Source organism: Fundulus heteroclitus, unplaced genomic scaffold (assembly GCF_011125445.2).
Source record: "Fundulus heteroclitus isolate FHET01 unplaced genomic scaffold, MU-UCD_Fhet_4.1 scaffold_37, whole genome shotgun sequence".
NCBI classification, from domain to species: domain Eukaryota; kingdom Metazoa; phylum Chordata; class Actinopteri; order Cyprinodontiformes; family Fundulidae; genus Fundulus; species Fundulus heteroclitus.
This window is the reverse complement of record NW_023396781.1, coordinates 1,933,434-1,959,923: the sequence shown is the minus strand read 5'-3', so window position 1 is coordinate 1,959,923 and position 26,490 is coordinate 1,933,434. Positions and strand designations below refer to the sequence as shown.

At 41.2% G+C, this 26,490-nt stretch overlaps 1 protein-coding gene across 3 annotated transcripts in view; it reads left to right on the top strand.

Moving 5' to 3' along the window:
- The first annotated feature begins 3,439 nt into the window (after positions 1 to 3,439).
- exo1 (exonuclease 1) overlaps positions 3,440 to 26,490 on the top strand; it is a 49,279-nt gene continuing 26,228 nt past the window's right edge. For 2 of the 3 annotated variants that reach the window (XM_021310737.2, XM_036130666.1), the window contains exons 1-9: positions 3,440 to 3,563; positions 3,893 to 4,078; positions 4,190 to 4,309; positions 4,830 to 4,953; positions 5,669 to 5,809; positions 10,475 to 10,687; positions 24,800 to 24,987; positions 25,098 to 25,200; positions 25,281 to 25,494. In XM_021310737.2, the coding sequence (XP_021166412.1) occupies positions 3,918 to 4,078; positions 4,190 to 4,309; positions 4,830 to 4,953; positions 5,669 to 5,809; positions 10,475 to 10,687; positions 24,800 to 24,987; positions 25,098 to 25,200; positions 25,281 to 25,494 (1,264 nt within the window). In that variant the 5' untranslated portion in view covers positions 3,440 to 3,563; positions 3,893 to 3,917. The remainder of the gene's footprint in view (positions 3,564 to 3,892; positions 4,079 to 4,189; positions 4,310 to 4,829; positions 4,954 to 5,668; positions 5,810 to 10,474; positions 10,688 to 24,799; positions 24,988 to 25,097; positions 25,201 to 25,280; positions 25,495 to 26,490) is intronic. The other variant, XM_021310736.2, reaches the window with a different exon arrangement.

Below are 26,490 nucleotides of genomic sequence, written 5' to 3'. Positions count from 1 at the left end.
CACTTTTGTTATCAGCACCACTAGCAGTTAAATAAAGCTCAAAGCATTGTTTGAATCTTCTCCAGTCCTTTGCTACATTACCAGTCAATTGCAGATTTGGTGATGGATGCTGTCCTTCCATTTCAGCTTGTTTTTTATCCTCTTTTTTACTCAGACTTCGTCTCCCTTTTTTTTCAGCTAGCTTGACTGGACCCTGTAAGAGCAGGTCCAGTCAACTCCGGCTCATTTTTATCCGACCAGACATGGAAGTAGACATGCATTACTTTTGTTAAAAAGTGAAACAGAAGTGTTAACACATTATTGTTCAGTTAGTGGGTTAAAACAGAAAAAACGCAACTGTTCAAATATTACTGAATAAGAGTATAAGACAATGAGAGACTCAAAATGCTTGAGCAATGCAGCCATCAATGGAGACCCCTGTGGAATTCAATGGTCAAGCACTGAAGGGACTGATTGATACAAGGAGTACACAGACCTTGCTTTGCAGGTATGTTCATCCTCAGTCAGTTTGCACCACTGAGACCGTCTTAATTTACTGTGTCCATGGTTATGGAAGGAAGTATCCAACAGCAGATGTCTACGTGACTGTAAATTCACCTGCTTAATGTTGGGATAGCAGATAACTTGCCATTTCCTGTAATCATTGGCAGTGACCTACCAGTGCTTATTGACCTGTTACAGTCTCCTCAGTGTAATGTTGCTCTAACCCGTGCTCAAGCAAAGCAGTCTGAGGAAATTGTTTCAGACCTTAGTACCTTGTCATTTCACAATGTGGAATTTCCCACAGACAAAATAAAAGTCAGGAAGTCCAAAGCCTTGCGGAGGAGAGAAAAGTTTCAAGAGATGGTGGTAGTTCTTCCCTACTCACCACAGCCTGAGGTACTCCAAGATTTCAAAATCCCTGGTAATATATTGGAGGTGCAACACCAGGATTAAAATTTTGTGAAGTATTTTAAAGAGGACAAAGTCAACAAAAAGGACTTTTGCATTCAAAATGACATTCTCCACAGACAAAATGGGCCAATTAAACAGCTTGTGGTTCCTTAAGCAGTTAGAGAAACTGTTTTTAAAATTGGGCCATTATATTCCCTGGTCTGTGTGGTGTTCTTTATAACATATACGCGTGAGTCGTTCAACGGTGTTCTGAACATCAACTCCCTTTTATTATTCTCCTTCACTTCCGCTCCAAAACATCCCCACAACACATTGGATCATAGCACCCCCAACAGGACAATGTCATTAAACATTTTACAATTTACCACAGTCTGGTCACCTGGGGAAACATAAGACCATAGCTCACATAAAGCACTCTTTCTATTGGCCTGGCTTGCGTAAAGATGTTGTGCAGTTTTGCTGGAGCTGTCCAGAATGTCAAATTACATCAGCCAGACTTCCCAACAAAGCTCCTCTCCAACCTCTTCCAGTTCTGAGTACATCATTTCAAAGCCTGGGCATGGACATAGTGAGACTGGTGGAAAGGAGTAAAGCTGGAAATTGGTTTATACTGGTGATTGTGGATTACACAACAACATTTTCAAGTGTTCCCCCTGAAAGTTGTCAAAGCAAAGAATATTGCATTCTGTTTGGTGCATTTTTTTCCAGAGTTGGTTTTCCTCAAGGAATACTCGTTGACCAGGGCACCAATTTTATGTCCAAACTTCTCAATGATGTGAATTGACTGCTGGAAATTAAAGGACTGAGAACAACACCTTATCATCCACAAACTGAAGACCTCACTGAAAGGTTTAATCAAACACTTAAACAAATGCTAAAAATATTTGTAAATGAAACTGGCTCAGACTGGGACTAATGGCTTTCATATATTCTGTTTGCATACAGATGCAATTTTGGAGAGACTAAGTCACAAAAACTTGGACATGTAGACCTATATCTCTCTGTCTGATATTAGAAAAATTACATTATAATATAAACAATATCTTTTAATCTTACTTGTGAAAAGTTATCCTTCGAGCCCTGACGTCAATAGTCCGTGGATTTAAACAGAAATACGCCACCCAGTGCTGAGGCATAATTAGTGTGTTCAGCTTGAATCAGCAGGTTAGGGTAGCAGGTCGACCGCCCCAAGATGGCGGCCGTAATTCCTGCACCGCGACAGTCAATGCTGGGTCTACTCTTATATTATGTCTATGGTTCTGCCTGTCACTACCACTGAGCTATATAATACACTAGAGTGCTGATTTTGAATGTTTTACATGTTATTCATATTAAACATATATATGTATATATAAGTATGTGTATATATATATATATATATATATATATATATATATATATATATATATATATATATATATATATATATATGTATACACATATGTAAATATATGTTTATGTATATTGTTATTTATATATTTATAAATGTTACATACATATATTTAAATGAATAAAATGCAAAATATTTCAGCACATGACTTTCTCAGTACTTGATATTTTTAGAACATAACATAAAAGTATATGGCATTTGACATTTTAAAAGTCAAATGCCATATACTTATTATATATATATATATATATATATATATATATATATATATATATATATATATATATATATATATATATATATATATAGCAGCATTACCGCCACTTACTGGTATGGAATGTGGTTCTTGATGGATTATAGTTTTCACTATAGTTTTAATAGTGAACGTGGATCAGAGAAGATGCCTCATTCCTGTGCTGCATGTAAATGTATTCGGGCTGATTTCACTACTTGTATCTGCCTTCTATAAACTAAGACTGCACCATGTTGCAAAACTGGACACTGTGTGTATATATATATTTCTGTGTGTATATGTGTTATGAATATAAGGATCAATTTGTTAAATCTAAACATTGTGATCTTCATTATTTCATAAAACCGTGTCACATTTTGGGGGAGTATTAAAGAGGTAAATTTACTAATAGAAAAAAAGACCTAGGACAATAAAGTACAAAACAAAACAAAAAACAAACAAACATCAAAGTGGTAATGTTATGAGAAAAACGTCATATTATGAGAATTAAGAGGGAACATTTCCAGAATATTCACAGTTTGCAGAATTATTTCACTCCTGGAGTAATATGGCCAGGTTAGATTATTTAAATAATTTTTATTATTTACAAGAATAAATTCAGGAGAATGAAGCTAAAGTTATACAAAAATAAACTTGTAATATCACAAAAATAAAAATATTACGAATACAAAGTATATTCTGAGATTAAAGTCTCTCTGATACTGTTTAAGTGACTGAGTCTAACTGCAGATTTGCCACATTTAAGATGGCGGACGCTCTGACGCATCGCAGCATAGGCAGAACCCGCCCAATGACGCGTCTACGTATATGATGTCTATGTGCGGGATAGGAGGCTCCAATAATTTTTTTTCTTTTCCGGTACTTTTACGCTTTCTATTGGAAGAGCTTTCAACGACCCGCCCACCTCTTCCAAGCAGCCAATTGTAGTAGCTCTTACTGAATCACGTCTTTTACCGCTAAAACCAAAACTCGCTCCAGCTTTGTACCGTCCAAACGATTATATTTTGGGGTTTTACGAATAGAAAGGTAAGTAGGAGCTTTCAATTTTTTTAATTTATAAATGCTATTGCTTAGTGTGCTCACCAGACAACTGTGATAACCGCTGTGTGTGTGTATCTCACCGTTAACCTGCATTAGTACCGGTAGGTCTGAAACCGTGCGGCGAAAAAGTCGTACAAAACATTTTAATTTCTTTTGAATGTCGGCCTTCAAATGTTTTCCTCACTTCTCCGAAAGCTGAAAGTTGTATTTAATATTAGACCTCCAATGGTTTTAGTGCATACAAATCATGGGGAATAACCGTGATCACACCCCGGAAGGGTCAGAGGTTTAACTGACTTCTTGCGTTTTCCCAGGTTTGGCATCTGTGGGGGGCTGAGAATGGGAATCTCTGGACTGTTGCAGTTCATCAAAGATGCAGCAGAGCCCATCAACGTTAAGAAGTATAAGGGCCAGACTGTGGCTGTGGACACTTACTGCTGGCTACATAAAGGAGCGTTCTCCTGCGCTGAGAAACTAGCTAAAGGGGAACCAACTGACCAGTAAGCACTCAGTCCCAACGCTTTCAGTGAAATAAAAATAGATATTCAAGATTTATGTCAAATGTTCCATCTTCTAATCTCTGACCGTATGCATGTTACTGATCATTCTAGGTATGTGTGGTACTGCATGAAGTTTGTGGATATGTTGCTAAATTTCTCCGTTAAACCCATTCTGGTGTTTGATGGACGCAATCTGCCGTCTAAACAAGAAGTGGAGAAGACTCGCAGAGAGTGAGTATTCACCCCTGACTGTGCCTCACTCTCTGTTTACAGTACAGATGTATTCCAACTAGGGTTATTCAAAAGTCGGAACGTATGTAGTTGCACTCTTCTGCGATTTTTTAGTACGAGTTGCAATTAATCTCCATTATCCCTCACCTATGTCCATATCATGCCACAATGTTCCCAGTGCTCTCCTTTCAGCCGCCTCCCTCTGTATCAGGTGTTTGCAGCTAGGATGGTTTACATTCACTCAACTGGCCAAAGCTTTTATCTGCAAGCACAGTGTAAATACATCTTACTTGAACTATAAGAGTCCACCAAGTATTGGACCCAGTCAATTTTGCAATTGGGATATTCCACACCCTGATACGGCAATGTGGATTGCATTTTGTGTAGCTCTGGTTCTGAAGCAAACTCAATTTCTGGTCGGACCACTAACCTCCTAGGCCTCTCTTTTACTACTCTGGATGGATGATTCTTCCAGTGCATTAAGTTCATTGTTCGTTTTGGATTTCTTATGTGTCCTCAGGCGCAGGGAAGCCAACCTTCAAAAAGGCCGACAGCTGCTGCGTGAAGGCAAACTGTCAGAGGCCAGAGACTGTTTTGGACGCTGTGTTAATATCACCCCTGCTATGGCTCATAAGCTTATTAAGGTGTGGAAATCTAATCTAGATAACATGGAAATTGTATTTGTGCATAGAAAAGTCTTATACAAGTAATTTGTGAAAACATTGCTTTACTTCAAAAAGGTGTGTCACTTGTAGTTTTGGGCATCTGACTCTTATGGGCTTGGCACACGGGCAGCAACGACGCTCCCTCTCCATTCATTTCCTATAGAACTTGTGCAATAAGGTGACAGTCACTTGCCCTCCTCAAGCAAAGCGAACGGCAAAATTTGTGCATGTGAAATTTCAAGCTCATAGACATGCACGCGAGTTGAAAAAGTTGAACAATGTTCAACTTTTGTCATCGTCGCATGTCACTAAGGCCATTTATCTGGATCAGCTGTGAGGTCTGCCCTTAAAATGATATCCCCCTGCTGTTTCCTTGTGTGTAATATAGGATGAACCTGGTTGTATTTTTCTTTTGTAGAGTAGACATAAAAGCAAGATTTCAGTCAATTCCAGCTAAATCTTCTGACTCTTCATGGTCACGGACTGCTTTGAAAATATCAAAACCCCTCCAATTTCATACCCAGTAAAACTTCTGGGAAACAAGCGATCCAGCATTGCGTCCCATGTGTTGGGTCTTCACCGCAGTGGCAGTGAAAGCCATTAGTCGCTGTCGTTTGTCGCTACCCCTGTGTCGAGCCCATAGGTCTTTGTACAGATATGGTAATGGGGTCTAACATGAAATGTTTCCTTGAAGCAGGCTGCAAGGGAGAGAGGGGTGGACTGTATCGTGGCTCCCTATGAAGCAGATGCTCAGCTAGCTTATCTCACCAAATCTGGGTTTGCTCAAGCTGTCATCACCGAGGACTCTGACCTGTTGGCATTTGGCTGCAGAACGGTAAGTAGAACTTAATGAACTGTTCTGAAAGAACATGTTCCTGGATGCAAGCCATGTTTTTCTCTCAGCCTTTTGCAATTCCTACAAAAAGTCTTCCCTCCTCTTGCATGTCTTCTCCTGTTGTTGATTTTCGTGGAAGCAGGTCAATATAATTTGGCTTTTTGACAAGGGGGGGGGGGGGGGGTCCCAAAAGATTTCTACCATAACAGCTTTCTCATACAGTTTAGTTTTATCCAGCATGAAGAAATAGAAGGATTGTGGTACTGATCTTGATCTGAACTCAGCCGTGTTCCAAAACTGAGTGACTGAATGACTAAGAAGACATCAGATGGACACTTCCAAGATACCTACCACCACTATGAAGGAGTTAAACGCCTTAGTGGCTCAGATGGTAGAGGCTGTTTCCTAGGTTCTTCCTGTCCAATCTAAATGGGAGAAAGGCAAACAAAAAGACACAGTTTAAAACAAAATGGCACATAAAATCTCAGTAAATCACCCAAAAGCATGTGGAAGATTGAGAGGTCAGTAAAAAGAAGGTTCTTTGGTCTGAGACAAATATTCATAATGTTTAACACTACGTTGACGGCAACACACCAGAGATTGAATAGAGATCTTCACACCAGATCCCTGCACAACCTGACAATGCTTGAGCTCTTTAGTAAAGCAGAACGGAGAAAAGCATCAGTGTCCAGATCTGCCAGCCTTATGGAGACATTTCTTCACACAGTGCTGTCGTTGCAGCCAAAGATACAGCTACTAAAAACTGACCTAAAGTCATTAAATATTTAGGCACGCATTAATGTTTATATTTCTATTTAACTGATAATATTTTGTCTTCATTCTGATTCAAACATTTTCTTCCTTAGCAAATTCTTGTGAAAAAACAAACAAATTATGGTTTTGTTTCAAAGGCAGGAGTTAAATATTTAGTATTAGACATTTGAAACAACACATATACATTGTCTTTCCATCACAACACAAGTGATAGATCTTTTATAAATATCTTTATTCAAGTAAGGCATCATAGTAGAAAACATGAGATGGTATTAACATGGTTAAAAAAAGTTGATACAGAAAAAATTATTGCTTTCATTCTGTGTAATTCTTTTATTAATCTTGTGGGTCTCTGACTATAGAACCCCGTTAAACTCGACTATAGCTGAACATTCCTGACAGCGCGACACACAGCTGCCTCTGAAAGATCTTCTGCACCACCTATGATATTAAAAAGCTGCCGTTGGCAAAAAAAACCGAAGAGCAGCACAAAGAAATTGTTCGGAACTGAGAGCGTCCCCTCGTATTAGAACAGCGATGTGTGGCTGAGAATATTAAAATAAATCATTGACAGGGGCAGAAAACGGTAACGCTTGAAAATATATTAATCCAGAAGTGATTAGACATTTAATGATTGTCTGATCAGCCTCTCCTGACAGAAATTTCTGTCGAGTATTTTCCCTCCAGCATACAGGCTCCTCCAGAAAAGGACATACCTTTCCCAACACTTCTTTGTGCAGATCTCAGCTAAAAATATGGAAAAACTCAGTTAGCCCAAACAATGCTGCACGGTAGCGGGCGTAATTTGCTGGTGTTATCAGCTGCAGTGGAAGATCTTTGCAGTGCAAAGTACTGCTGGTTTCTGACCAGCCTTGTTGTTCTACCTCCATTTTTTAAAAGCAACCCTGTTTATACATTTCTGATTTTATGAGCAAACGCCCGAGGACTACATTAATATATGTATATATATAAGTAGCTTGTATTTGTATAGAGTTTTATCAAGTCTGATGACCCCAAAATGCTTTACACTGGTCAGTCATTCACCCATTCATGCACACATTCACACCCTGATGGTGGTGAGCTATGTTTGTAGCCACAGCTGCCCTGGAGCAGACTGACAGAAGAGAGGCTGCACAATACCACATGCTACTGCTAAAAATCACTGCAGAAAATGTAAATAATTTAATGCCAATAAAATTTTAACTCTGAAAGATGTCTCTCAGTTCTTAATTAGCAGGGCCCCATACTCTGACAGAAAGCATACTATACAGCTCTTAAAACTATCCAAGATTTTTATCTTTTCCATGTAATCGGGCTAAATCAGTTGTATCTAAACTAGGTAATCTAAAATATATTATTATTGTTATTTGATCATTTTAGTAAGCCATGTAGCTTGTTATAATCTCAGGTTTTGGACAGGCGTAATGTAGCCTCAGTGTGCACTTGCGATGTTGCTCAGAGGTCAAGTGAACGCTCAGGGAGTTTGTGTGTTTGCTCAGACACAAAATTAAGAGGGAACACTGGCCATGAACAGCTGTTCCGGTTGGTTGATAAGTATGCTTTCAAAACAAAAATGATTAAAGTCACTCCTTTCATAATGCACTCTGATCAAACTAGTTTCATTAAAGGTAGGCAGTCATCCACATATGCATGCAGATTACTTCATTTAATAGATTATTCCTATAGTAAAAACATTGAATCCAATATATTGTGTTTAGATGCAGAAAACGTGTTTGATAGACTTGGGCATTTTATTTGCTACTCTACATAAATTTGGTTTTGGAACTTTTTTTATTTTTAATAAATTGGTTAAATATTTTATACAGTTTCTCAACAGCATGTGTCAGGACAAATAACCAAACATCTAGCAGCTTTTGTCTCCTTTTGTGATCCCAGCCTGGTTCTCTATGGTCTTATGTGGTGTGGGAGTTGTTTGAATGTTAATCTTGGGGTGGCTTTAATTATATTTTTCTTTCCTCTGTGGTGGGTGGTTCCTTGAATGGCTCCATGTCCGGCTCCTTGTCTCGGTGCTGGTTCCTTCCGGGGAACAGGGGTCTGCATGGTTTGGGTGGGCGAGCTGGCTGGCTAACGTGGGTGTGTGTGGGTAGGTGGGCAGGTGGTTTGGGGAGTGCTGCTGTCCGTCTCTGATTGCGGTTGGCTCTCGGACTCTGCCGCCTCTCTCTGGCACCGCAGGCTATGGTGGTGCGGCTGGCGGAGCCTCCTTCTCTGGGTGGGGTTTCGGAGAACAAGGGTGCCTAATGTAGTAAGCGGTGGAGCTTGCTTCCTGGGAGGGCATGTTGCTCCTCAGTCATTCCTCCCCATCCCCGGGCACCTCCCTATGCCTGCTCCATCACGCTGCCACACATGTAAGAGTTGAGGGTATCCCTGGGGAGAGGGGAGGATTTTCCAGCCCTGCTGTCTGCTGATGTCCTTGGCCCCAATTTTGTTATACGTCTTAGAGATGTTCATTTATAACATTCTCACAACACACATATGTAGGCCATTATTTGGGAGTAAGGCATCTGGGGGTGGGGGCTGATTGTGTCGTGTAGGCCTCACCCCTGGTGGCTTTCTCTGCCCACATTCGCATTTAGACATTGAAGGTTCTGGGTGCATTGGGGGGTGGGGGTTACGCTGGCAAGACAAGGCAGATTTATTTATATAGCACATTTCAGTACAAAGACAATGCAAAGTGCTTTGACACCTGGCACCTGCTATCTTCCAGAGGGTGGGTGGGCTGCGCCGGGCACCCCCTTTTTGGTCCTCCCGTTTTAATCACACTTGAGAACAACATGCGACAACGCAACATTTGAGCAGGCAGAGGCAGGCTCAGCGTGTTTCTCTCACCCCTGTTTTTCCGATTCCCACCTGGACTCTGGGGCCTGGAGGAGGAGCGGTCCACTTGTGCTGGGGGTGGGCTTTCCGTCCTGGGGGCCGGCTAGACCCAGTGGCATGGGCGGGCATTGGTGGTCCATTGTTCCCTATGTTGTGCACCATTACTCAGGGGGTCACTTTGGGCATCTGGGGTTTTGGTTCCCATGGCGTCTGCCTCGGTGCTCTGGGGGCCAAAACTTTGATCATAGATGCAGGGTTTCCCGCAGCGATGTCTTTGCGAGGCGGCTGCCTCGACAAACTCACGCTACCGCCTCGCTCACATTCCAAAAAAAACCAAAAAAAACAAAAAAAAACTCGATATATACTTGCATGTTTATTTGACATTAACACGCGGTTGTTTGTTGTTGCTTTCGCGCGTACATACAGTGATTGGCAGGGAAGAAGCAGGCAAAAATACATGTATACGCCCCCCGCTCCGCGAGTCGCCCCCTAACACCCCCCATCCCCCCCCGGCCAGTCGTCCGCGCAAACCTTGCTCCGGCCAACAACTCACCGCCTCGCCTAAATAAATTCCTGCGGGAAACTCTGATAGATGTCTCTCTAGTTATTCCTTCTGCTTATGACTACAGGAAGTGGAGCACATCTCAAGCATCAGTATAAATAGCTCTTCCTCTGTACCAGTCGCCCCTGGACGATCACTACAGATTTCTGTACTGTACTATGTTGGACTGCTGAAAGCAGTTCTATCAGTTTAAGGAACCAGGTTAGATAGATGGTCAAATGTTAAGTTTGCCACCAGATGTACTGATGTGAGAATACTAGCTCTAAATGCTGAAACGAATGCTGTAGAACTAAGCCATACATTTTAAACTTTGGAACATTATCAGTATCTGAACTGTGCTATTTGTGTCAAACCTGTGCTTGATATTTCCTAAGAAATTAAATTTCCTTGGATTACTTCAGACATTTTCCATCCAAGGAGATATTCTAAAATGCACTGTGTTGATATAAAGGAACAAGGTTTGGCTGATCAATCTTTTCACTTAACATTTTTAGGTAATTCTCAAAATGGACAAGCACGGCAACGGAATGGAAATAGATCAGAACAACTTGGGCCGCTGTCGCTCCCTGGGGAATGTTTTCACAGAGGAGAAGTTCCGGTATATGTGCATCCTTGCTGGTTGTGATTATTTACCCTCCCTGCATGGGATTGGCCTGGGAAAGGCCTGCAAGCTGCTGCGGCTTGCCAAAAACCCCGACATTCTTAAGGTTGGTACAGAAGTGGAGTACTTGCATAATGACAAAACTACCTTATTTAAAAATTGTTAACCTTTTTAATTTGTAAAAACAAACCATTTGTTGATATATAATCCATTTATGTGGTTCAAAACATTCCCATTCTTTCCAGCACAGCATAGGTGATGCATCTTTTATAAATGGTTTTTATGATATTTGAAAAACATGAGACAGTATTAACATGGTTGAACCTAAAATTTTTCTCACAACCTAATTTTTTTTCCATAATCCAAATCTTACAATCACCCTCCGTAAACTTTTGGACCTTGGTATCAAAAATCAATATCAGTTTTGGACATGATAGAGGATTAAAGTCCATTCATGGTCCAAGTGGTGAAAAACCTTAATGTAAAGTAGAGTTTTACACAACTATGGAAATTCAAAAGCATCAAAGTTGACCTGTGGAATTGAGTTATTGTACTCATGGAAATTCTGACTTTGATTTTGATGCATTTTTCAGCTTTATGGTATATCTTCTATTTTCCTCCTGGCCTAGAGGACTTGACACATAATAGATGAATATAAACATAAAGTCCTCAAGATACATGCAAAGTATGGATAGCTTTGGTAGAGCTCAGCTAACACGGCAGTAACAAAGTGGGTGGGCATAGGCCCACCCACTTTGTATCAGGGCCCACTCAATGAAGTGGCTTTCCTTTGAAAAAATGTTTAAGGGGTGTCACCTAAAGCTGGGCGTACACTGTACGAGTTTTTCCCCTATTCGGGCCGATTCTTCAGTCGTGCGAGTATTTTTTGAATCGGGCCGAATTTCAGCTTGATCGTAGAGGGGGGGAGGAGGGGGGACTGGCTTCTCACGACTACCTCCCGATCAGGAATCGGACGATCGGTGAAAATCAAACATGTTTGAAATTCAGTCGGCTGTCGTGAGGTTTTCGTGAGCGCATCCTGCTGTTCAAGCAGAGCTACGAGGGGGCGCCCTCCCCTCCTCTTCGTCCCCGCCAGCGGAGGGAGGGAAGCGGGCGTCCCTGAAGCAACCTCCGGCCGGTGTTGGGGAGGGCGAGCCGTCCGGTCCGCGCAACGCGCTGGCCGCCTGTTTCGGCACTCCTTCGCTTGCTGGGGGGGGGGGGTGCGGGCCAGGCGACCTGCCGTGCCGCGCGGCTGCCGATGCGTCTCGTCCCTCCTCTCTCCCCTCCGTTCCCCCGACGCCCGGTGCCTCCTGCGTGCCTCGCCAGAGCTGGGCTCGACCCCCTGCTCTGGGTCCCTGTCACCTACCGTCGCTCGCCTGCCTCTGCCACCACAGCGAGCGGTCCCAGAGGGGACACGACGTACAGTGTGAGCAGTCCGGTCTCGTCCGAGCGTCGCGCCGCACAGATCGTGAGCGGTGAACTTTTTAAACCCCGCGGTTCTGTCGCACAGTTTGAGATGTATATAAGTACCACGACTGAAAAACTCGTACAGTGTACGCCCGGCTTAAAGTCTTCAAAAAATTATCATAAAGTAGAATGAAGAAGAATATTTGGATTTATGCTTGTCCCAAACTGGAAAATGGCAAGCTTCATGTTCTAGTTCTCAGTAAACCGGCAGCACAGAGAAAGTCAATACTAAGAGCCGTGGGACTGTGATGAGCCAAACGCAAGGAGATGCTGTAAACATCATAATTGTTGAAAAACCGTCAGCATGTAAAGGTGGTGTTGGATATTGTCATAATGTGTGCCAGAAGAGAAATTCCTCTTAGGGAGCAAAGAGAAAAAGAAGAGCACCAGATTATTTTATGGGGTCGGCGAGCTGATGGGCTGTTGCATCACCTTGCGCTTGAATTCAGGGGCTTACACAGTAATGTCTGTGCATACTTTTAAGGGGCAATTTTAGGGTCTGGTAACATTGGGAGCTTCAGCCCAGACCCCTCATACTTCTTCCTCCCTCTTTAAAAAGAGCAATTTAAGCGCAGGACTGAAAAGAAGAATTGTTCCTGCCCTCCTCACCTCCTCTTTTGGATTTCATTGACTTTTTTTTTTTTCTGTAAGCAGCATACCCTAGCTTTTAAAAACATTATTGTCTAGACGTGAAAAATGGGTTACTTTTGAAGTGATGGCAAATAAAAGTTGAGCTTTTACTCAAAGGCTCCTCAGTTCTCTTTATCTCCCTTCTGCATCAGTTTCCTCTGAACATTCTACCATTCTTTGCCAATGGCTTCTGTTCTTTGGGGCTAAAAACAAAAACTGTTTGATTCATAGTGGAAGAATAAATAGGGTTTTAGTCTTAAGAGTAGTCTTTTGGTTTGCTAAGTCATTCATGATGTTGGGGAAAGCTGGAGCCAGGAAAGACTGAGCTTTCACAAAAAACAGCCTATACTCACATCTAAAGTTATACTCAAGTTTAGGCAGCTATCACAACACCCAACACCGGTTCATTTGACTTGAATACATTTGTAACAAGCCACAGCAAAACCAAGTCTCCCCGGGACCGTCTTGAGTTATTTACGGATTCAGAAAGAGTGGACTCTGAGCTTTCCAACAATGTCAAACTTGTGGATATCAAATAAAATTTGAAAAAGATATGACCTTTTGAAAGTTGGCACTCTGCAAAGAAGAGTAGGGAGAAAACTTTGCACACCTTTCAGCAACCCCTCCCACCCAGCCCTGCCTGTCAATAGCAGGTCTCTGTAAGCTCATTGCACTGTGGTGTGAACCAGCAAGACTCTTTTTCTATGTATAGATAATTTACACTACTGTATTACAATATTTGTGTTCTGTGCATTGAACAATCATTTTTGAAATTACACATAATTTAATAGTAACAAAAACAAATAAAATTAAGAAAAGACTTAAAACACGACAGTTACAAAATTGGTAAATGTCAGATAAGTTTTGTATTTCTGCAAGTTGCAACTGTGATGCAACTCTCAAGTAAACATGTTGGTACATTGTTATTGCACCAAATAAATAAATGTTGTCTCTCAACTTCACGCCCATCTTACCACCAATAATTTATATGAGCAGTTCCACTCTGGCTTTCACCGCCGCCACATCACCGAAACAGCCTTAATTAAAATCACCAATGATCTTCTCTTGGCTGCTGACTCTAACCTTCTCTCTCTCCTGATACTTCTTGATCTGAGTGCAGCGTTCAATACCATTTCACACTCCCTCCTCCTCCAGAGACTTCCTTCTAGATGTACAATAGGTGCACCCCTCTCCTTGTTCTGTTCATACCTAACTGGCCACACTCAGTTCATTTAATTGAAAGCCTTCCATTCCACTCACTCTCCTGTTGTTTCTGGTGTCCCCCAGGGCTTTTTCCTTGGCCCACTCCTTTTTATTATTTATCTCCTCTGCTTCATCCTTTGCCACTTTAATGTCAAGTTTCTCTGCTATGCTGATGACACCTAATATTACCTATCCTGCCAACCATCTGCACCATTACCCCCTCTCACATCTCCTCTTGCCTTTCATCTCTTAACTCCTAGTTCACTGCAAATTAATTCTTAGCGAAATTCTAACAAAACAAAAATTCTTCTAATTGGTACCAAATCAACCCTCTCTAAAGCCAATAACATTCTTTAACTATTGATAGTTTCAATGTTGCAAAGTCCACTTATTATAGATGACTTTGAGTTTATTTCCCCCCCCCCAGTGTCCTGTCTAGCAATGTGGCAATAAGGATTGATGTCTTAATGCCAAATAGAGCTCGACAGATTTTGCTTTCACAAGTGGAGCAAACAGCTTTCGCCATAATGCTCCGCTTGATTTATGCATGTAAATAGCTTTATTGTGATTCCTGCAGGGAGAATTTCAAATTATATGGACACTACAATAGGAAAGTGGGAGAGTAAAGGAAGAACAAGAAGAGAAAAAAAAGCAAGAGAAGAGGTGAAAGAAAGAAGAGATAAAAGGGAGAGAATGATAAAACGTCCTCTGTCTGCTCCATCACCTGGAATGAGAGATGCAAAAAGAACAGCACAACCAACAGACATAAAGCAACAGATACAATCAAATAACACCTTGATACCATTGCTAAATCATATGTATTATTATTTAAGCTGACATGTGTAATGTGATACCTAAAAAAAGAAAGTAAATAAATAAATTATAGCCTTTCTGTATATAAGTGAACATTTAATACCTGGGACCCAGCACCTGTGGGAGTTTGTGAGAGTGCACTAGTTTAGGTGAAAATTATCCAGAAGGAAATAGCTCGATAGTGGTTGTGGAGAACCAAAGACCCGCCTTCCCCGAGCACAGAGGCAGAGGTCAGGGGACCCCCGGATTTCATTGACAATAAATTATGCTGGGACCGGACAATCATTTCCCATATAGCCTATTGCTTTTTTTTCTATAGCCATCTCAGCTGTGTAGAAAAGTGAAATGCAGTGAAGCATAGAGCCTAAAGGGCTGTGCCTATACTCATAGAATTTGGGGTTACAATAGTTTAATAAAAGTGCTATTTCCTATATTGCTATTTCCTGTAGGCTTAAGACTAATGCTAGTGGGTTTAAGGCACGCAGGAGTCCATGCCTCACCGGGTCTGTTTTGAGGACAAACATGAAACATCAGCTCGGAGAACAACTTCAAACTCAGCCTTCGGCACGCATACTTATGAACGCAGAGGCGCCCTCAGCAGTAGAGGTGAAATAATGTCAGGTCAGGGTGAAGGATGAGATGATAAACCTGTCGCTGTGAAAGGTGACGACAGGTTATCAAATGTAACTATCTACAAGAGCAGGAGGAGATTGAGGGGTAAACTCAGCAGCAGGATCATGCGTAATGACAGCATAACAACCATCACATGCTTCAAGTGCCATAGCACTAATATTGTGCTGTAAAAAAGAAAAGAAAATTGCATAAAAAACAGTTTTGTGTGTCCCAGGTGTCTGGATCGATGATGCGATGGCAACAGTTTCTGAGTGACTTTGTGTTCAGAAATCGAAATAATGACTGCAGTTTAAATGATCTAGAAGTTGCTCTGCTGTTTTTGTGGCTCTAAATCATCTTTATAGGTGATTGGTCCTGATTTTTTTCTGCTGTCAGTTCAAGAATGTTCACTTGAACAGAGAAGGTCTTTTCTCCTCCTCAGTCTGTATCTTCTCCATCATGAACTTGTAAACGTGCAACTTACAAATAAACGTACTTTCAACTATAATTATTTGGCCCAGCCAAAAAGCAATTTCTGGCAACGCCATTGTAAACAGGTGTGGCAAAACGAGGCCACAGAGGCAATTCTAGCGACGCAAAGGACTGTAGCGGAGACAAAGCTGTTTTCATTCAACATGGAAGACAAGCTGATAGTGGCAATCTGCGTTGGGGCTGAGTTGTATGACTAAATCAATTATTACTTCCGGGACAAGTCCAGAACAGCGCCAGCCTGGAGAAAAGTGAGTGGCGAGGCTGGCTTTACAGTTAAGTAAAAGCGTCACTAGATAGCGCTGTTGTACTGCTGTATTTCTGGCTTGTCGCCCGCTGTGCGATCACTGTTGTGTGCTGTGCCGATGGCTGGCGATAATGTCACACGAGCTACAGTAAGCAAAGGTATTGACTTTGTGGCACCAATGTGAACGCATCAACCATAACAAAACAAAAAAAAACAATACTATAAGTTGTTGCTCAATTCAACTTTATTTAAATAGCGGCAAATCATGAAACATGTCATCTCAAGGCACTTTACAAAGTCAAATTCATTCATATTATACAGATTGGGTCAGATTATACAGATTGGTCAAAAATTTTCCTATATAAGGAAACCAGTTGATTGCATCAAAGTCTCGACAAGCAGCATTCACTCCTGGGGAACCGTAGAGCCACAGGGAGAGTCGTCTGCATTGTCCATGGCTTTCAGCAATCCCTCATACTGAGCAAGCATGAAGCGACAGTGGGAAGAAAAACTCCCCATTAACGGGAAGGAAAACCTCTGGCAGAACCGGGCTCAGTATGAACGGTCATCTGCCTCGACCGACTGGGGGTTACAGAAGACAGAACAGAGACACAACAAGAGAGACAAAAAAGCACACAAGCACACATTGATCTAGTAATCTGTTCTACATTAGATGGTAATAGCGGGTGATCTGTTATCTCTGGATGATGTCACACCTAACAGAACGTCAGACCAGGTGTACCTACTATGAAGATAAAAGGGAGATAACAGAAAGTTAGAAGCTGAAATGACGACAAGCGATGCATATTTAAAGAACAGTAGAACTCTATAGAGTGAGAGAAATATACCCTGATATTCTCCAGCAGCCTAAGCCTATAGCAGCATAACTATAGAGATAGCTCAGGGTAACATGAGCCACTCTGACTAGAAGCTTTGTCACAAAGGAAAGTTTTAAGATTAGTCTTAAAAGTAGACGGGGTGTCTGCCTCACGGACCAAAACTGGGAGTTGGTTCCACAGGAGAGGAGCCTGATAGCTAAAGGATCTGCCTCCCATTCTACTTTTAGAGACTCTAGGAACCACCAGCAGACCTGCAGTCTGAGAGCGAAGTGCTCTGTTAGGAACATACGGGGTAATCAGAGCTCTGATATATGATGGAGCTTGATTATTATGATTATTAAGGGTGTTACGGCTACTCTTGTATCAAAATAGTTTCCAAAAATAAAAAATTGCCAGAGTAGTTCTTAGGAGGAGGTTTTTTGACTCACTCAAAACAAAAAGCACTTGTGGAGAATTTCCCAGTTTCAAAATGTGTGTTTTCTTTACTTATAAAAAATAACAAAAATATTCTCCGAGTTGACTTACAAAAAATTCTAATATAAACGTTAACTGGTCTTTATGTGTGTAGAAAAACTGTTTCACTCCTCACTCCTTCACCAAACAATCAGATCCTCCTCAACAGCTGCTTCTACTTGTTAATCTCAGCAGGAGGCTGACTGACAAGGAAGAGGGTCTAACCCTAACTAATAAATAAACAAATAAACAATAGCTCTACCATTCACAACCTTAGATCTGTAACATTAATAATTTAGCAAAAAATAAATAAATTAATCTAATTCTTAATCGGCTCCAACATCCCGGCCCCTAATTGTTAGCCTTAACAAAATAACAATTACAAAAATAATATTCACAGGAGCCTAGTATCTAGCAAAAACATTACATAAATGTAATCCTTTAGTCTATAAATGTTACCTAGAGCCTCTCAACATTTCTTTTTTTTTTTTATATTATTTTTATTAATTTTAAATTCTTTACAATACAGAAAACAAAGAACAAACCAATGCCACTACCCTCATACAAACAACAAAATAAATAAATAAATAAATAAAATAAAATAAAGAAATAAAATAAAAATCTTCTCCTCCAGTCCATGTCGCCCTTCAGCCAATGAGAGAGAAGAAATAAAAGCGAGCAAGGATAAATGGTACAAGCTAAAGAACAAAATAACAGTAAAACTGAAATCCTAAGAACCAAGCAGAAAGGACTCAAGGGGGCCCCAAAGAGTCAAAAATGTGTCCGATTTGTGGTTAAGATCATGGGTCAGCCTTTCCAAAGGAAGAATAACAGATATCTGTGTGAGCCACATATTTACTGTGGGGGCAGAAGGAGAAGTCCATTGTAACAAAATACATTTCTTGGCAAGAAATTGGAGAATTGTAAACAGGGATTTAGAGTGTGCATTCAAATGGTTAGGGGGAACATTTAGAAGATAGAACATAGGTGACAGAGAGAAGCGAACACCCAAGACCTTTTCAACCACCAGATGTACATCCCTCCAGAAGACCCTTAATAGGTCACATGACCAAAATAGGTGAAAAAAAGTGCCTTTATGGCTCAAACATTTGCAGCACAGATTAGAACTGTTGGAGAACATTCTCTGAAGACGAACAGGGGTATAATAGGATCTATAAAATAATTTGAAATTCTGTTCTTGTATAGAAATAGAGGTGCATTTAGGGAAGGTTCCGTTACAGATCTTAAGCCAATCTAAGGGACTAAATTTCATCTCCAGATCACGCTCCCACAACCGCTTAACAGAGTCAAAGCTTGATGGTACAGAGCTAAATAAGGAAATATAAAATTTGGAAATCAGACCTTTGGGAGAGGTGGTTGAAACCAGAACATTTTCTAAATCCGTCAAATCCCTTCGGAATATATTTGACCGAAATAATGAGTCCATAAAATGCCGGATTTGAAGATATTTATAAAAATCTTTCTGAGGAATGTTGCTCTCGTCTCTGATCTGATTAAATGATTTAATATCACCAGAAATCAACAGATCTTTGAAGTCCTTCAGACCAGAACGAGACCAATTCAATAGGCCGATACTTCTAATAGAAGAAGGTAGGTCAGGGTTCAAAGTCAGGGGAGATCTAATTGAGATGAAGGGGGGGATATTCAAATATTTTTTTATGTCTTGCCAAGCTAACAAAGTACTATAAACTACAATGTTTTCCTTCAGGGAGTCCAGCTGATCCAAGTTATTGATGAACGGGAGGGAACTTAACCTTCTAGGACAGCATGATAAGGATTCAAGGCCCCTCCATAAACAGGTGTCTCTACTAGAGAACCAGTCCGTCATAATTTTAAGCTGAGCAGACCAATAGTACAGCTGCAAATTAGGTAAAGATAAACCACCCAACTGCTTGGGTTTAACAAGAGTGGAGAACCTAATTCGTTGATGCTTATTATTCCAAATAAAACGAGAAATATGGGAGTTAAGTGATTTAAAGAATGTAAGGGACAAGTAGCAGGGGAGGTTTTGAAACAGGTAGCTTAAGCGAGGGAGAATATTCATTTTTATTGTATTAACCCTACCGAGAAGTGATATAGGTAAAGTGGACCATTTCAGCAGATCATTCTTAATGTTCTGGACCAGGGGGGAATAGTTTGATGAGAACAAATCTTTCAAATCAGGGGTAACAAAAATACCCAGGTACTTGAAACCTTTTTTAGATGTATGAAAAATAGGTTGTAGCACCATTTCTTGAGGGATGTTGAAAGGGCAAGCGACAGACTTGTCTAAATTAATCTTATAACCCGAAAGAGCACTAAATTTATCAATGGAGCTAAGTAAGGCTGGGACCGATTTATTTGGGTTTTTCAGGTATAAAAGGACATCGTCAGCAAAAAGGGAGATCACATGGTGAACGTCACCCACCCTAATTCCAGATATGTCTGGATTAGACCTAATAGCCACAGCTAAGGGTTCAATGAACAAGGTAAACAACAAAGGTGACAAGGGGCACCCCTGTCTACAACCCCTCTGAACAGAAAAACTGTCTGACAGCAAACCATTGGTATTAACCATGGCTACTGGATTGGAGTAGAAGGCTTTAATCATGTTAATAAAGTTAGGGCCCAAGCCAAATTTCTGTAAAACTAGGAATAAAAAGGGCCATTCTACCCGATCGAAGGCCTTTTCTGCATCGAGGGAGATAAGCAACGCAGGGTCCTTATGCTGATTAAGATAATGAATGACGTTTAAGGTCCGGTGCACATTGTCTGTTCCATATCTAGATTTCACAAAACCTGTTTGGTCGGGGTTTATTATCTTCGGAAGAATTTTCTCTAGTCTCCGCGCCAACACCTTTGCAACAATTTTATAATCAACATTGAGGAGACTAATAGGCCTATAAGATGAGCAATCTAGAGAACTTTTATCTTTCTTTAACAATAAGCTGATGGAAGCAAAGTTCCAAGACGGAGGCACACCTCCAGCCAGGATATCATTTATAGCAGGTAAAAAGATAGGATGGATCTCGGGCCAGAACTTCTTAAAAAATTCCAGTGGAAATCCATCGGGACCAGGACACCTGCCTCTCAACATTTCTAATGCTTAAAGCAGTCCATAGTAAAGGTTAGAAAGTCTTATTTCATCCAGCTGCCTCCATTAAAAGACAGAGCTTATCTATTGGTCGCTGGATGACATTGGCTTTGGCTTTAACCAAAACGCTTCTAACAAAGCCTTTGGCATCCGGAAAAATCTTCATAACGGCCCATTGTCCATGCGCTCCTCGGTGCCGAGTTATCCACAATAACAACCAGATCTCCAGGGCTGAAGTTCCTGTTTTTGCTGTTCCACTTGCTTCGTTCTTGCATGAGTGGGATATACTCCCTTATCCAACGTCTCCAGAAAAGATCTGCAAGATACTGTGCTTGTCTCCATCTTGAATATTGATCTGTTTTCTCATAGACTCCTGGTGGTATGGTTGCTTTTCCTTTCAGCTAGAGTAAATGGTTTGGTGTTAGTGGTTCTAAGTCATTAGGGTCATTTGACACTGAAGTTATTGGCCTGTCATTTAGGATGGCTTCCACTTTACATAGTGCTGTTGATAGGGTTTCATCGTCCAGTGTTTGTTCCTTTAGAACTGATGTGAGGGTCCTTTTGATTAGACATATTAGTCTTTCCCAGACCTCACCTTGGTGAGCCCCAAGAGGAGGGTTAAAAACCCATTTTATTCCCTCTACTAAAAGACTCTTTTGAATTTTCTGATGATTTAGCTCTCTGAATGCTTCTTGTAATTCCTTTTGTGCTCCCACAAAGTGTGTCCTACAGTCTGTTCTGATGCTCATCACTGATCCTCTTCTGCAGATGAATCTGCGTATAGCATTTATGCACAATGATTTAACAGGAAGCCAATGAAGGGAGAAATATGATCCCTCTTATTGATTTTCATCAGAAGTCTTGCTGCAGCATTTTGGATCAGCTGAAGACTTTGAACTGCATTTTGTGGACTTCCTGATAGGAATATCTTTCATACTAACACAGGGTGGCCGCGGGTCCTTAAAAAGTCTTAAAAAGTCGTAAATCAATTTTCCTCAAAATAAGGCCTTGAAAAGTATTAAATTGTCTTAAATTAATTTTGCATGGGTCTTAAATATTGGTGTGTCACGTCACCGTGAAAATACGGGCAATCTGTTCTGCTAGGTCGAATATTTTTTTCCGGTAGCCTATGCGCTGCGTTGTCGATGGCCGTTTCTCAATATGCGTTCTTGAGCAGGCTCGTGTGCTCGTGACACGTCATCAGCCACAGACCGAGCACTGTTGGCGCGGTACGCACGTGACGTCACCATCTTATGAGCAACGCTCCTTGCCTTTAAGGTAGGACAAATGGTGGGAGAGCGCACGTAGCAACCAGCCGTTACACATGCAACAGAAACAACGATATGACCGACTTTTCAGCTGTTAAACTATCGCAAGAGGATGTCCAGGCGCCCATTTTACTGGTAGAACTGTGGAACAACATACGCCAAACGCGTTCGTGTGAATCGCCCGGTGGACGGGCCGGGAAAATGCGTGACAGCAACCGCAGCGGTGCGCGAACCCCGCCGGCCGGCCGGTGTCGCGGGAGCGCGCCTCGCTCTGTACAGCTGAATATCGACGAAGAAAACGGATTAAAATGTGACCAACGGAGTTACTTGTTCTTATATTAGTGATATCAAAACGTTTGAATATACCTCTTGTGTGAAAAAAACGGTGTTTATTTGGCAGATTCGTTTACAAAAGTACGGGTTTAATGAACACCATTAAATCCAAAGTTTTTATCTGAGGTACCGCTGATTTATTTGTTGTGGTCTCTCGTCATTCACATACAACAATAAACCATGAGAACCGACGTGAGTTTTGAAACTGCAAAGCTTTGTCTTAAACGGAAGATCAGACTGCATCTACAGTAAACAGCACAGCGTTCATAGACCAGTTTGATGCATTCGCTACTGTCAGAAAGCTATGGTGCTTTCAGGGGCATGGGACATTTCAAACTTACAAAGAAAGAGAAATAAAACGGAAAAGAACTTAACTCATACAATAATGTATTTTTCCAGAAAATAGCGTGACCTTTCTAACAATTCTTAATGCTCTATACTTGTATTTATTAAATTGTTTTTGATTCTGCAAATCTGCTAGCTTTTTATTCTGAAAATTCTATAATATTACAACAGCAAATTATCAAAGTATTTCAAAAGTCTGTTTAAAAGTTCCAAATTGAGCTGCAGATCATACAGCAACAATTGCCCTGTCATTGTTTTAACGGGCTGAATTTGCATTTGCTGACCCTTATCCTTTAACTACAGATGGATATACAGGAATAAAGTCATACAAGTGCCAACCCCTCATAGATAGCAGGGGGTGCGTTTTTTGGCAAATGGCTGCCGAAAAATGCACCCCCTATGTTTTTAATCTAAAAATTGTCCCAGACTCATGAAATTCATACTGGTAGCTTAGAACACATTTGTAAACATGTAGGAAATGTTAAATCAGCTACAAGTGTATATTTCAGTAAAATAGCAGGGGTGCGTTTTTTGGCAAATGTACATGTAAATGTATAACACCGGCACCGCAGCGGTGGCCTATAGGGTAGTTCATTGTTATTGTTTTGATGCGGGTTTTTCGCGCATGCACGCCGGACTGGTTGGCAAAAGGCGAACACAAAGGCGGACGCAAACAGAGAAACTGACGAGTTCTCCACGTATTTTTCTTCTTCAGATAACGTATCACAAGATCGTTATAAGAGTAAGTTGATGGTTGATGGTATCAGATTGCCAGATCCACACAGCAAAAGCCTGAAGGGACGGAGCGAGTCTGTGAAATGCTGACAAGTGTTCCGTACCGCGACATATACAGCTGCCTTATAAACACACAGGCCAGTACAGACGAGAGAGCACGAAAGCCCCTGAAACCACTGGACGGCTGCAATTATTTTATATCGGGAAAAAGGCTCCAGCAACCCCCGCAACCCCTGTTTTATTTATTTTTGTTCTGAAGGAACAGTATTTTATATATTTACTTGATTTTATAAGCATTTGTTCATGGGACTGTAATGACATGTTTGTCTTTTCGCATTAAACACATTTAGTCGATGTTCTTAAACTCAACAGTCATTTTGATTTGTATTTCCATCGTACGTTTGGTCTTAAATTTCATTTAGAAGTGGTATTAAAAGGTCTTAAAAAGTATTAAATTTAACTTGTTTATACTTGTAGACACCCTGTAACAAGCGTTCAGCTGGAGCTTTGTGATGTTTATAGCCATTTTGTAATGAATTGATGGTGAGACGTTGGAAACAACAGCACGAAGAACTGACTCAATGCAAAAAGACAACAAAAGCTTTCAGAGATGAGAAATGCAGATGGGCCGAACTTGAAAACGTTCTTGAAGACTGGGTGAACTCACAGAGAGCAAACAGCAGAGATGTTTCCACGGCGCAGAGCCGACTGAAAGCCAAAAGCATCGCCACCAAAAATAAAATTAAGGATTTTAGAAGTGGACCATCATGGTATCTCAGATTCATGAGATGAAAGGGTTTGTCTATCAGAGCGCAGACAACTCTGTGTCAGCAACTCCCTCCCAACTGCGAGGAAAAAGTTACAAACTTCCATCAATTCACTCAAAGATTCCGATAATTCCATGGGACCAGACGATATCATAAACATGGATGAAGTTCCTTTGACGTTTGACCTGCCTCTCACCAAGACAGTTGACACAAAAGGTGAATCCTCCATCACGCTGAAAAAACAACCGGCCATGAGAGAACGCATTTCACCTGCGTTCTGGGCTGCACAGCATCCGAACAAAAGCTGCCACCAATTGTGATTTTTAAGCGGATGACGATGCCAAAAGAAAAACTTTCAAAAGAAATTGTTGTGAAAGTTAACAAGAAAGGGTGGATGATGGAAAGCCTACTGAAGGAGTGGCTGACAGTGTTATGGCAAACAAAGAAAAAAGCATTGCTTGTGTTGGACAGCATGAGGGCCCATGTAACAGATTCTGTGAAAACAGCCATTAAGAAGGCAAACTCAATTCCAGCTGTGATTCCTGGAGGGACAGCAAAGTATTTGCAGCCACTTGACATCAGTGTGAATTGTGCATTGAAAGCTTGCGTTTTTGTTATAAAAAATTCATAGCAAGAAATAAGAATGTTTAAAAAAAAAGATGTTGTTGCTATATTCAGCCACCAGAGGGCAAATGGAGATTAGAACTTCGCAAAAAAGGGACTGTTGTGTTTTTGTGAACCCCTATCTTTTGCCATGCGATGGTAAATTATCAAGCAGACATGAAGATGTTTAATGACGTAATACAGAAAAGATGAAAATACCCAGATTAGGAAGCTTGAAGCAACAAAATGGGAACCTAGATTTTAAATGAATGTATGACTGCTTGGGCCGATTCTATTGTGAGTTCTTCTCCTCTGAACAGGTGATCAGAAAGATGGGCCAGTTCCTGAAAATGAATTTAGTCGTTCCTGACCAGTACATTGAGGGATTCATCAGAGCCAATAACACCTTCCTTTACCAGCTGGTGTTCGATCCTGAGATGAGGAAGGTTGTGCCCCTTAATCCCTACCCAGAGCACATAGATCCAGCTTCTCTGAGCTATGCTGGAATGTATCTTTTTTTTCAACATCAGCGCAGTTTTACTTTCAAGCATGATTCTAAAAAAAAATTGATTCTACTTTTATTACATAAGACTTATTCCTTAGTGGTCATGAATTCAGAAATCTAGGAGATGACAAAGGCTTGGACATGGCCTTGGGAAACCTTGACATCAACACCTTGGAGAGGATTGATGACTTCAGTCCAGACAATCCCCATTCCCAGGTATTGTTTCACAGCTAATGACAGAAATTGCAGAAAAGAAACTATCACGTCTAACTTTACTTTGAGAAATGTCTTTCCAGTCGTGCAAAACTCGCAGCAACAGCTGGAACAACTCCCCAGCTTCGGCAGGAATCAGCATCTGGAGCAAGAGCTTCACGTCAGCCTCTGCTGGTCCTACCAGTCCTGTTGCTCACCCAGATAAATCGCCCTCCACCAGGGGGAAGGAGAGAGTCATCGGCCTCCATAACCTGAGGCTTCAATACAGAGAGCAGTCAGTGAAGAGGCTGAGGGAAGGTAAGCTGTTTTCTAACGCCAGCAAGCAGTTTTAATGTGGGCATACAAATATTTGAAAATACCCACAGATGGGTGAAATGTTGAGTCAATCAATCAATCATTCAATCAATCAATCAATCAATCAATCAATCAATCAATTTTATTAGTCAACTGCAATTTGCATTACAATCGAAAATTCAGTTCCAGTACAACCGTCCATCACATACACTTAACAAACATTTTGGGGGAACGATTGACTGAGGCCTTGCATTGCCAGGAACACAGCCAGTCGGCCGCTGCTAAAAAGCGCAGCCGTTAGGTGTGTTCCCCAAACTGCCCCAGACCCCGCTTTACACGGGGTCCCCAGGCGCTGCCCTTGAAACTCTCGAAGAAAGAGCAACAAGAAAGAGGGGGGGGGGGGAGAAAAAAAGAGACAGATGTTTGCCTATTTATGCTCTCACCTATAAAGAGACAAACAACCGACACAAAAAAACCCTCATAGCACAAAAGCACAAATAAACACAAGACAACATGTATGCAGACCCAGACATCCTTCTGTATTTGCCGATACTTCAAAAATCCACAAAAACCAATAAGTAGAGATCCCAGTATCCTTAATCCAATGTGAAAATTTCAAACGTCCAGGAATGACAAGGTCGAAAGACACACCGTTTTCCTCCAGGAATTTAGGGTGTATCTCACAAAATAAGTCAAATCAGGACCGGACGGGTCCCCCTTCCGTTGCCTACCCGTCGAAAAAAAATTATCAATAGTATTGAGAGACCAGCTTACCAGATCCATGTTTTTCAGAGTTCGGTTGGTATGAAGAAAGTGCTCAGAAAGACAAGACATAGCAAAGCAAAGCAGGAGGTGGGTAAAAGCTGCAGAGAGAGAAAAGACACAACCGACCTCGGAGAGAGACAGAGAGAGTTGAGTCAGTGGTACAGTCAGTCATCTGGCCTTCATCCAGTACTGCATACTGCAATAAGACAAACTCAGGCGAACATTAAACAAGAG